This window comes from Paroedura picta, chromosome 11 (assembly GCF_049243985.1).
Source record: "Paroedura picta isolate Pp20150507F chromosome 11, Ppicta_v3.0, whole genome shotgun sequence".
NCBI lineage: Eukaryota > Metazoa > Chordata > Lepidosauria > Squamata > Gekkonidae > Paroedura > Paroedura picta.
In genome coordinates, this window is record NC_135379.1 from 63,367,454 (window position 1) to 63,380,546 (window position 13,093).

Below are 13,093 nucleotides of genomic sequence, written 5' to 3' on the forward strand. Positions count from 1 at the left end.
TCTAAATAGAATGTAGTCTGCATAACCAAGTACAGCATATATAAAGGATTAATTTATGATGAAATTGCAGCAAGAACGATATTAAATGGATACACCAACACAGTTCTGCCTGTGAAAAATATCAGTCTTCAGCTCTATAAAACAACATCTAAGTCCAACAGTCTGTATTGATAGATAGTCCAGTCAAATAAAAGCCACTGTATCACTAACCAGTCAATCGTAGGGACTAGAAATGGCTGATTGGCATGTTTGCAACATATTTAATAAGAGGATGTGGGCAAGGTTCCAGCTGGCAAATTAGGCTGGAGAATTACACATGCAGCACCTTTCCCTGCTTAATGCTCCATTTTGTCTGTGACTGCACAGGGGTTCCTGTTATACTGCCCTAGAGGAAATGGATGAAAGATACTTGAACAAGCAAATCATTTCCAGTGTCTGACTGAAAGCTTCCTTAATGTGGTAATACCGTGATAGGTAGCTCCGTCACAAGGAGGATCATTTACAAAAGTTGTACTTGGCACACTTCTGGCCATTGAATCTCAATAATGGGATTGATGACATTCAGTGAGTCATCTAGATAAATTTTCTACTGTAAGAAAGACAATGTTCTTGCTTTAGGGTGCTTTGGGCTGATCCTGCGTTGAGCAGGAGGTTGGACTCGATGGCCTGTATGGCCCCTTCCAACTCTATGATTCTGTGATGCTATTCTTCCTAATACTCTCCCAAGAGAACCACGAGCAACTTCTTTGATTCTTCAAGAAAACGGATTTTATAGCACCTTCAGTCCACTGATTTCTGTATCATGTTAACCAAAACCCACTTTCCTGTAATTTCAATGCATCTTGTTCTGCCCTCCTTCCAGCAAATGGCGCTGACTCTACTCTCCCCCTTCTCATGTCCTCTTAGTATATGCAAATAAGCAACAGGTTCCATTCCTCCCAACAGCAGTCTTCAATCTACCTTCCCAGTTCTTGTTATCGGTCTCCTCCCTTCCTGAATAGCACTGGCTTGAAAAGATTACAGTACTGATAAGGACTTACCAGTGACAAAGGGAACAGTTTTAAAAAAATAGATTTTTAAATTTAAATTGGGTTTTTTTAAAATTTATATGAGATATTTTTATAAAATGCTTTTTGAGAAAAAAAATCTAACTAAAAATCTGATATCTTATATCCCAAATATTTTTCATCATGAAACAAGGATTAATTTTAAATGTGTAATATGAGATGGTACATTCCTGCAACGTTTTAAAAAAGACTGTAAATGAAGGCCATTCATCCATTCATTAGGCCAGGCTTTTTCAACCTTTTGACCATGACGGAATCCCTGAAATGTTTTTCAGGCTTTGAGGTACCCCAGAAGTGATATAAATCTTTAACCGCTCCTATTAAATAAAAGGGTAAGGACACCTGGGGAGGAGTTAGGGCGGGCCCTGTCCAGGATAAAAACTCAGAGGGCCCAATCAGGAGCTGCGAAGCGGCTTCTGATTGGGCTTTCCGAGTGTCCATCCAGGGCCAAGCAGCCAATGGGGAGGCGCGCAAAGCGCCTTCCTATTGGCCCCTCACCAGGACAGACCAAAATTCCATTCACCCAGCCCAGTCTGGCTGCCAGTCTGCTCCTGACCACCGCAGGGAGAGGAGGTCAGCAGGGCTGCCAAGGGGGATGAGAACAGAGGCTGCACCAGCCCTTTTCGCCCCAAGGCTGTCCTAACTGTCATGTCCAGCTGCAAATTGCCTCAGAACCCTGACAGAGCTGGCTGGAGGCTGCAGAGTGCGCTCCCTTCCCCCCTTCAGGCCTGCTGCGAAGGAGCCTCTGACAGGCCCTGACTGAGGGGAGGGAGGCGTTTCCAAGAGCAACGCAGGGGAGCTTGAGGGCCTTCCTTTTGAGGATGTGGAACTTTCCCCTTCTGCCAAACAGTTGCCTGACAGGGAGGCCACAGAAAAGCCTCTTCTCACTTAAAATACTCCTCTGGCCGGGGGTCAGACACAGCCAAGCCATGTGTCTTTCTTCTTTGCAACTCTCTGCAGATTTGAGGCCACTGCACAGTGTTATTCTGCAGAGGAAACTGGCTCTTTTGTCTCCTGTTTCATCTGCACAACAACCCTGTGCAGTAGGCCTCAAGTCTTTCAATGCAACAACAACCTGTGTGGGAAGCCTTAAATGTTTCTTCTCTACCACAACCCTGTCCAAAGTAGCCCTTTCTGCCTGGGGAGCTGATCTTTATACTCTGCAGGTGAGCTGTAATTCCAGGAGCTCTCCAGGCCACACCTGTAGGTTGGCTACCCCTGGGTTGGAAATATTCCTGGAGGTTTGGAGGTGGGACTTCAAAATCATACAATGCCTCAGTCCAGCCTTCAAATGAGCCATTTCTGCCTGCAGTTGGTAGGAAGTGGTGCAGGAGTGTCCCTCCTGGCCTATGGGTTATGGCCAGCGCTTACCAGCAACTGTTTGTATTCTGGGGAGCAGACAGGCAGACCAGCATCAGTCCTGTGAGTCTGGAAAGTGCAGGAAGATCTAAATAAATATTTACAGCCTGAAACTGTAAATAGACAACAAGTAAATGTCTGGAGACACATAGTAATTGAAATGACTTATTGGCCTGGCAAATAAAAAAACAGTATAAAAAACCTTACTAAGGTCAAGACTGCTGTGCACAGAGAGTCTTCCTCTTAGGGTTGCCAGCTTCCCTGTGAGGCTCGCTACCCCACCTCCCTCATGTGGAGTCTGCTATGGGGAGAGAAGGGGAAGACGATTGGAAAATGCTTTAAGACACCTGAGGCCTGCTGGGTCACTGCGGCCCATTCCCAGTTCTCTCAGGTCTCTCACAACCCCACATACCTCACAGGTTGACTATTGTGAAGAGACGAATGGAAAAGGTGTTTGTAAACCGCTTTGAGTAGTAAGCAATAGGGTACAAAAATCCGTGAAATTTCAACCATGAAAGAAGCATGTGGGCACATAACATTTTACCAACAGTGAAAACATGGGAGACAGAAGGAACAGGGTGGACACCTGTGTACTGTGACTACCCCATGTGTACCCCATGTAGGACAGAGGGGCATTTCGGTGAATGTGGCCTAATTCACACAAGAAGGGAAATGATGAATAACTGGGAGGAATTGGTTGCCATGTAATCTTCCCCTAAGAAGAGTCTCCAGTCTGATTTTCCCTTCACATATATGAGGACATGGAAAGCTCATCTGTAACCACTGTGCCAAAATTCCCAAAGTTCAGTCCTCTCCCACACTCAACGAACATTCCACACCACAGGTTCTTGACACCCATATCTCCACACCCATACCCTCATTTGCCACCATGCCACCACAATCTTCCACACAACACACACATTCAACCCCATGCCCTTACAGACTGGACAACTCCTCCCCTTCCTCTTCCCACTGCTAAGCTCTAGCGCCCATTGTATTCTTGGATACAACGGGCTTTGCCCCTAGTAAATAAATAAAATAAATGTCAGCTGGCCTCGCCTCCATGCCACACACCCCCTGCAAGTTCCATGTCACCAGAAGTGATGTCAACCAGACACTTCCACTGGATGTGACCACAACTACCTGCCAACCACATTGCATGAAGGAAAATGGAAAAAAAGGTGTCCTATCTTTTTTGTAAAAAAATAAATACCTTCAAATGATTCACAAATATAACTACATAGTTATAGCTAAAGATACTACCCTAGTCTACATACTAGTTCAGTAAAATATTTTGAGATATAAACAAGTTTGTTCCACTCCTTCCACTGAGTCCAGTTCTCTGATGATTCATAGTCTGACAGCTGTGTGAAGGCCTCCCTGAGAAACCAAGGACAAAACTGTCAACATTTATATGGTTTTTTATTAAGAGGATACAAAAGAAGAGAAAATAGCACATATTTGATAACTATCTGATAATAAATTAACCAAATCATGTTCTTTCCTTTCTTATTATTTGTTTAAAGGTAAAGGTATCCCCTGTGCAAGCACCGAGTCATGGCTGACCCTTGGCGTGACGCCCTCTAGCGCAGCGGTCCGCAAGCTTCCGCTTACTGCGGACCGCTGCAGGGAAGTGGTGGGAGAGGGCGGCCCGGGGCCCGCGCACGCGCGGCAGCCCCAGCGCAAACGCGCATTGCCGCACACGCGCGTTTGCGCCGCCGCTATGCCGGCGGCCGCAGCTTCCCCTCCTGGCCTCTCCGGGCCGCGAGCAAATCGGCCGCTAAAGCTAAAGCGGCCGATTAGCTTGTGGCTCGGCAAGCTTCTCTTCCTTCCCCTCCCGAAGCGAGAAGCTCACCAGGCCGCAAGCTAATCGGCCGCTTTGGCAGCCGATTTGCTCGCGGCCTGGCGAGCTTCTCGCTTCGGGGGGGGAGGGAAGAAGGAGCCGCGGCCCGGCGCCGAGGCGTTCATGGCCCGGTGCCGGGCCACAGCCCACGGGTTGGGGACCACTGCTCTAGCGTTTTCTTATTTGTTTAAATGCAACTAATTTTGTCCACAATTAGTACACTAGAAGATGAAAGGTTCGTTTGCCCAATATGATAATTTTTTATTTGACATTGAAATAATCTATCATATTGTAACTGCAGAAGATGGTTTCAAGATTGTTGTGCCAGCAGAGGTGAGGCAACGGCAGCCAGACGTGGCTTTTGTGATGGCATCTCACCTGCGGAGGCTTGCCTAGTGCCTATGCTACTCTTCCAGGCACCAGGCCAAAACATTTTTTAACTCAGGCTTTTACTGAAGGGCTTGACCATTTTAATTGTTTTTACAATCTGCTCCTAGACTGAGAACTGTTATACTAATCATTTAGGCTGCCATATGTTTTATGCTTCTGGATTCTGTTGGCTAGTTTTCAATGGCTATTCATCTTAAGTTTTATAATGTTACCTTTTTTGTGTGAACTGCCTCAAGCAGGTCACTGAAGAGGCAAAATAAACATGTTTTAAACAAAACAAAGTCTGACTCCAGGGGCACCTTTAAGACCAACAAAGTTTTATTCAAGATATAAGCTTTCGTGTGCAAGCAGCTGTTGACGTGAATCTATGTTTTAAACAAACATAGTTGTTTAATTTTTTTCTCTTGACCTTGCCATCTGAACTGATTATTATGCAAAACTGAATTATTCAGGAGAGTATTTTGGCAAAGAGCTACACTTGCAATAAAATTATTCAGAAGTGTTTTAAGAAAAGAACTAAGTCTGTGGGCTACACTACTGTGTGCAGAACATTCTATCTGTTGCTGTTTGTAAGATCCTATTATATACTTTTTGCATTCTTTAACATGTTAACACTTAAGCTTTGTTTCAGCTGTTTTCAGATTTCTGCAATCCCAAGGACACCCAGGGGGCTGCATGTGGAGGAGCGGGGAATAGGATTGGGCACTTTAGTGCTCGAAGCGGCCGGTCTCTCTCGGCACTGCAAGTGGCGCACCACGGGGGGGGGGGGGGGCACGGGCGTCAGCGTGTGTGCACCCGCTGGTGCGCTAACGCCTGCGCCTCGCCTCCCCTCTCTGCGGTGCAGCACTCGCTGCGCCAGGATAGACTGGCCACTTCAGGTGCCGAAACATCCAACCCTAGGGGAAGCAAACCCAGTTCTCCAGATTACAGGCTGCCACTTTACCAAGCTGGATCTATGTACTATATTCCATTCAGCAAAATCAGTTAACTTACAGAGCAATCCTAAGCAAATTTACTCAAGTCTACCAGATGAGGCTTACCTTCAGGAAAGTGTTCTTAGAATGGCACTTTTAATGCAGCAATATTACAAGGCACACTTTTCCCAATGAATTACACTGAAATTATTTTTTGGGCACCAAAATGTACAAAAAGAACATCTAACTAGTAGTATTCTTAGGACATTTGCGATTAATCATTTACAAAACCCCATCTTCCTAGTCCACCAGGGATTAGCATATCAACAACTGTTAAGAATTCTAGATGTAAACTCTGATGCATAGATCCAAAAACAAATTATTTTTAAAGAAAGCAGATGTACAGAAGTTTGTGGTTGTATGCACGTATAAAACTACTATGCTTCTAGGAAGAAATTTATTTATTTACAGTATTTGCTGGCGTTTCCCCCTCTGAAAAACATGCCTTCAAGTAGGGGGGTCGTCCTATACTCCGGGTGAACTTCAGTTGGGATAGACATAGCTGCCCATAGTTGCCTCCCGATGCCCGCCCACCTCATTCTACATACTATCAGTATCGATAGTATCGAGCGGTATCCAGCGCAGCCGCAGTGGTTCATCAGCGAGACAGGGGTGCCAGCCTTTTTGGTGTGACCGGCCCGTTCGGCTCTGCGGGAAGCAGCGGGGCTCCGCCCCGCCCCTTGTCTACACAGAGCTTGCACATGTGCACTTGCACACTAGTGCCGGTCACAGGGAGAAGCAGGGGTAGGCTGGAGGCGCTGCAGCCGTACAATGGTGACAATGACAGGTACTGTAATGTTATGTAACAACTCTATATTTTGAGTGGAAATATTGGGGGGGGCATCTTATACAACCAATCGTCTTATATGCCGGCAAATACGGTAATTTATTTATTATTTTATTTTATTTACATTTATATACCACCCTCCTCAAAGACTCATAATTATACACCAATTTAAACCAGGACTGGCAGGTATTCACATCTGTAAAACCCTTCAAGTGCCAGTCAACTATGAAAGGTGGTGAAAGAAACCAGCCTGAAATCCATCCCTCTAGAAGAAGCTGTGCTCACTGATATTGGGAAGAACATTGTCAACCTCTATGATAGTGAAGCATAAACTAGAATAGCATTCGGGAGAACCAGAAGAAAGCAAAATTGCTGTTGCCTTCAGAATTTGACTCAGAGGTTCAAAAATTTGTTCTAAACAAGAAGTAACATAAACTGAATATCTGAGAAGAAATGCTGGGTTCAGAGCCCTTAACTGGACCTTCTACCATCTTGACACAGAGCAACAGGCCACACAGAGAGACTGAAGTCCAAGACTACGGGGAGGAGAGAGAACTAGAAAACTGAACCCCCAAGAATGCAGTTTATTTGTTCTGGTAGCCAATCCATGGGGCCAGGTGATTCCCCAAAATTATACACTGAAGTACACAGCAGGAAGGAGGATGAAAACTAAATCTGTCCACCTCTTATCAACAATACAACCCAGTACCTGTGTGAGCGAGTCAGGCAACTCCAGAGATGGTACGGAGTGCTGACCAAGCAATGTCCATTTGGGCTCCAGAGCAGTTTAAAATAGCTAATATATCTGACATACAACCACACCGACACATACATTATTTGGCCTAGGAGGCTATAAACATTACTGCAGGTACAGGTAGTCAGCATCTCTCAACCCTATTCAATCACAGAGAACAGAAAATGGGGAAATTACATATTGAACTCACTAAAGGGGGGCAGGATATAGATATGATGAACTTAAAATTTTGCTTCACAAATAATCAAATATTCCTGTATTAACAGTATTTAAACAGCAAAGCATATTCCTAGGCTTTTTTAATGGTCCATGTTGAGTTCATTTTAAAAAATACAAACAATTCAGTTTGTTTGAAAACTCAATATCTATATTCTAATTTTAAAATAAATGGTAGATGACATGTTAAAACTGTATTTAACACAGCTTAACTGCCAATAAATTACAGAATGCCTCAGTACCTGAAGAGTGTATCTTGCGTATTCCAGGCCAACAAATGAAGCATTAATACACACACTAATGCAAACAATAGTCATTTATAGACAAAGCACCTTTTCAAAATCAGTGTAAAGGCACTTACCCTTCCAATCTGACATCAGGTAAGGATCTGTTGAGTGCAATCATTTCACTTGCCATTAAATTAAACTGATTTATTTTAAACATATCCTTCATTTTTTCTTGGTCCTCTTTCGGAATGACAACAGGTTTCCCCATTTCTCCTGGGCCTTCATGGGCCTTTTGTACCAGTTCTGGAACTACCAAAAGAAACTTGGCATTAATAAATGTAAGTAAAAAGCACTGAAGACCTCTCCTCGGCAAAAGTGTGATATCAGTTCCCCTGAAGATACTGAATTTAGAATCATTACTGTTCACACTGGGTGAAAAGCAGATCTCCGAAAAGCTGCAGAACTGAGAAAGGAATAAAACATACTCAAGCATTAATTTACTGGAACAAATGTTTTATTTATTATTATTTAATTAATTAATTTTTATACCGTCGCTCCCATAACTGGCTTGTGGCAGTTAACACAACAAAAACATCCATACAATTAAACAAATCCATAAAACAATTAAAACAGTTTACAACAGTTTCCCCCCTCCCCCCATCTCCCCCCTTCCTCCCAGAACTCCACCAGAGCGCTCTGGACCTGTTGTGGTATTGCACCGTTCCATCGTTATATTATTTTATTATACTGTTATACTGTTACATTATTCTGTTATATGGTTACAACCACTGTTATTATTTACTGTATGTTTTAACGAAGACTGTTTCATGTATCGTTGATTAGTTTTAATGTAAACCGCCCTGAGCCTTCGGGGAGGGCGGTATATAAATCTAAATAAATACAAAATAAATAAATAAATAAATAAACAAGATATAGCAGATATAACAAATTTAGCAAATGGCGGCAACCTAATATGACCATCCCTCCTATTCCAGGCATCTGTCAGTGTAGATGAAATAGTAACTGAAAGCATAACATAAAATGGAATAAACCCTGCTAGAGGATGAAATAAGGCCCCTCAACAGTCTAGCAATAGGGCCCTAGGAGGGGGGGGGCGGGGACCCGAAAACCCCGGGGCTCCCACCCAGCCTCAACCAAATGCCTGGGGGAAGAGCTCCGTTTTGCAGGCCCTGCAGGTTCACTAAGAATTACTGCTACATTCTCATTTTTTTAATGTAGCATTTTTTCAATAGAATCAATGAATAACCATTCATGCTACTACCACCTTCAGTAAAGAGACACATGTAGAAAACCATTTCATAGATCTGTCAGATTCTTGCTACTCCTCTTGATCCCCCCCCCCCCCATGTGTGCTGACTGCTGTTGCCTCTTAAAAGGCTGACGTCCCAGCGCTCTACTAGCCCTTTGGAGACAACCAGCATCCTTCACTCCTCCTCTGAGGGAAAACCATTGTCCTGTGGTCTTTCTGCCACGGTATCCCAGCAGCAAAGCAAGGTCATAGTAGGCAGAGAGCGTGGGAACAACCACCTGCCTTCTGGCTGCTTTAAGGAGGAAGCGCGGGAATAGCTGCACATAGTTCCCCACACACACACTGCACTCAATTAGAAGGAGGGCGGAAGGATTTAGAAATAGGAGTCAGCAGGGAGAAAGATGGGGAAAATAAGAGGAGCTGCAAGGAGCAAGAGAGGAAAGTAAGAGAGATGCCTAGTCTCACTGCACTTCTTCCCAAGGCAGGAGAAAGACTGAAGGAGGGCACTTCCCACTGAGAGAAAGGAAGTCCGTAATATAGTCCTCCCTCCATCAAAGTCTGGTGGAAAACACCTAACAGGGAGAACTGAATTTTTTCTACCAAGAAGAAAGGAGAACTGAAGTGACTGGCACACAATTGGTTGGAGTAGGAAAACTAGGCCAGGAGAAGTAAATGTGTTGTTGTGTTGTACTACTAAGCTTGTAGGCAAGTATTTGTTCTACTAAGCATTATTTATTCTTTTGAGTAATCCGACCTCTGCTGAAACTCTGACCTTGCAAAACTGTGATAACAGATTAGGAAGGAGGTATGATTATTATATGAGCCTCTTGTGGCACAGAGTGGTAAAGTAGCTGACATGCAGTCTGAAAGCTTTGCCCATGAGGCTGGGAGTTTGATCCCAGCAGCCAGCTCAAGGCTGACTCAGCCTTCCATCCTTCTGAGGTCAGTAAAATGAGTACTCAGCTTGCTGGGGGGGTAAAACAGTATTGACTGGGGAAGGGAATGGCAAAACCACCCTGTATTGAGTCTGCCATGAAAACGCTGGAGGGCGTCACCCCAAGGGTCAGACATGACTCAGTGCTTGCACAGGGGATACCTTTACCTTTTACCAATGATTATTATTAGATTTCTTGTTGCAAAGAAAGGAGATCAGCCCTGACTGTTCCTTAGAAGGCCAGATCCTGAAGATGAAAATCAAACACTTTGGCCACCTCATGAGAAGAAAGGACTCCCTGGAGAAGAGCCTAATGCTGGGAGCGATTGAGGGCAAAAGAAGAAGGGGGCGACAGAGAACGAGGTGGCTGGATGGAGTCCCTGAAGCAGTCGATGTGAGCTTAAATGGACTCCAGGGAATGGTAGAGGATGGGAAGCCCTGGAAGATCATTGTCCATGGAGTCGCAATGGGTCAGACACTACTTCACACCTAACAACAACATTATTAGACTAGTAATCAAGCCCGCTGCACTTTAAAAGCAGCGGGCGCTAGCGGCCATGCAACCATCCCTGGGGCACCAGCGACCGTTCCCAGCCCCCCCCTCCGCCGCAGCCGCAGGCGGCCATGTGAGAGGCTGGGAGGCTTGTCCGCCACAGCCGCGGCATCCTGTGGTGGGGCCGCGCAGTTGGCTACCTGTATTACTTGAGAGTGAGAAGATGTCAGCGGGCAGCTCGCGGCAGGTCCGAAGGGCATGTGGAGGCGTGCCCCAGCGGCGGAGGCGAGCTCGGGATGAGGAGAGAGGTTGGGGGCGGGTGGCTTTTTGTTGGCGGCAGCGGGCTGTCGCCGCTGCTGGGACGTGTTGCAGCCACGGGGTTTTGCCGCGGGCTCTTGGCTCCGGTGGTTGCCGCAGGTGGCTCTCACCGCGGCGGAGCGGGGCGCGTCTTGCCAGCGAGGGAGCAAATGGCAGTGGGCGGCTCGCGGTAGGGCCGAAGTGTGTGTTGCCTCGTGGGCTAGCGGCGGAGGCGGCCTGGGTGGAGAGTGGGGGCCAGCGTTTCACCGTCACTGGTGGTGATAGTGTTGGGCGGCGGCCTGTCTCCACAGCCTGCTGGCGGCGCGTCTTCGGGGGGCGGCGGCCTGCCAGCTCCGCGGGCCACCACTCGTCTTCACGGAGAGTCAGCAAATGGCGGCTGGGCGAATGTGGCGGACGCTGGGCGAATGTGGCGGACGCTGGAGGGGCGGATCGGGAAGCGCTTCACGCCTCCCGATTTGTCAGTCTGGCTGCAAGGGACCAATCGCGATTGGTCCCTTGCCGCCGGACTGACAATCAGAGGGGCCAATCGGCAGGCGCTGATTGGCCCCTCCAATTTCAGCCCGGGGGAAGGGGCCAATCGGCGCCCTTCCTCATCACGGACAGGGCCTTCCTTAGATGCCCTTACCCGATTATTTAATCCGCTCCGCGGGAGCAGTTAAAGATTATTACCATAGGCCAGAAGCAGACTAGCATGCAAAAAAGTAGCATTATTGAAACTATAATGACACTTCAGGAATTTCTGCACAGCATCATTTTGAAATAGGAAAAGGTATTCTCAAGCAAGGAAGTGTATCTCTGAACTGCTGTTGACTTTTTAAAAAACTGAATTGCTTGCTTTTCTTTTGTACAAGTAACTGCATGCCCACACAATGTAACAATCCATTAAGCAAACAGACTATGAAAGAAAAAAGCAAGTTTCATCATCTAAACAAAATATCTGGAAAGGAAAACTAAGTGACTGGTACAAAAAACTGCTTCTCACCAATCTGTCAACTAAGCTAAAGCTATATTATGATTAAGCTAAGTTTCCATTGAGCTTGTGCCCTGCTATAGATATTACAGAAGCCAAAATTTCTATTAACACCATGCGTATATTTAAGTTAATGGTGTTACTTGTCCCCCCCCCCTTTTTTTTTTTACTACCAGAAGGAGACTGAAAGCGGCTTACAATCGTCTACCTTTCGTCTCTCACAACAGATACTTTGTGAGGTAGGTGAAGCTGAGAGAGCTCTGAGAAAACTGTGACTGACCCAAGACCCAAGATCACCCAGTGAACTGCTTGTAGATGAGTGGGGAAACAAATCCAGTTATCCAGATTAAAGGCTGCTACTCTTATCCACTACACCAAGAACAGCAGGAAAGACATCCCACATTTTCTTCTATATAAAGTCTATTGCTCCATTCTGAAATACTGATTTAATGCAATAAATAAATTGTTTACTGCTGAACTTTATCAGAATGACCTGCACTGTGGAAAGGTGCCTTGTGTACCTGGTACCCACTAACGTGAACATGAAGGTACGCAGGTTGTCCTACGTTATATGATGGTTTCAGTCAGCGGGATGCTCATCAAGAATATCTCATTCATCCCAGGCACTTCCAATAGCACACCTTTGAAAATTTCCATTTAATGTGTAAGCATAGAGGCTGCTAGTTTAATCACTGGCAACAGTCACCCAGAATATATTACAACATTATTTAGTAGACGTGCTAAAAATGGGAAATGGCAGCAAGAAGAAACAGGTTTGTGCAAGATGCACATTTTTATTTGAAAGGCAGTGCTGAGCATTTCCCTTTTTTCCTGATATTGGCTCCCCTGAATAACACAGTCACCACTGAAATGCAAAGGTTAGTCCTCTTGTCTGCCTAGTACTCAAGGCAGCCTCTCAATAGTTATCAATAACACAAGTAGGGCGGTTGCACCTGGAATTCAGCAAGACAGTCATGGTAGCAACGAAAGAAAAGTTGGCCCTCAATTGACTCCTGAGTTACACTCAGGACGTGTACTAGATATAAGCATTGTTGAACCAGTTGGACATTCAAATCTGTATCTTCCAAATGTAGATCATCAAAGCGATAAATTGCCAGAATGGGACAAGTAAGAAGTTGCACAGTGTCTGATCAAACAAATGTGATTTGATAAAGCACAAGAAGGGAGCATTTGCAAAGCATACTGGAGGAGGGGAAAACCTGAAGCAATATACTCTCTTGAAATGCATTCAGCACCAGGAAACATGAGAAACACAGTTGAGCAAGCAAACAACAATGTTCTAAAAGGACTGTTTAAAAGGGGGAAAGAAACTGCAGAGGAGCTGAATTAATTATTTGCAGGCCTTTGCTGTGGAAGACATCAGTTACCCATCCTGAAAACACTATTGGTACACGAGGAGTCTGGAGAACTGAGTCAAACAGAGATTCAGTTATAGAACTAACACAAAGTGTGTTTGCAGCAATTTTCATA

At 45.4% G+C, this 13,093-nt stretch overlaps 1 protein-coding gene across 1 annotated transcript in view; it reads right to left on the bottom strand.

Moving 5' to 3' along the window:
• The window catches only part of GALNT1 (polypeptide N-acetylgalactosaminyltransferase 1), a 45,868-nt gene that overhangs the window by 20,924 nt on the left and 11,851 nt on the right, over positions 1-13,093 (bottom strand). Inside the window, 1 exon segment of the mRNA XM_077304403.1 lies at positions 7,752-7,926. Coding sequence (XP_077160518.1) covers positions 7,752-7,926 — 175 coding nt within the window.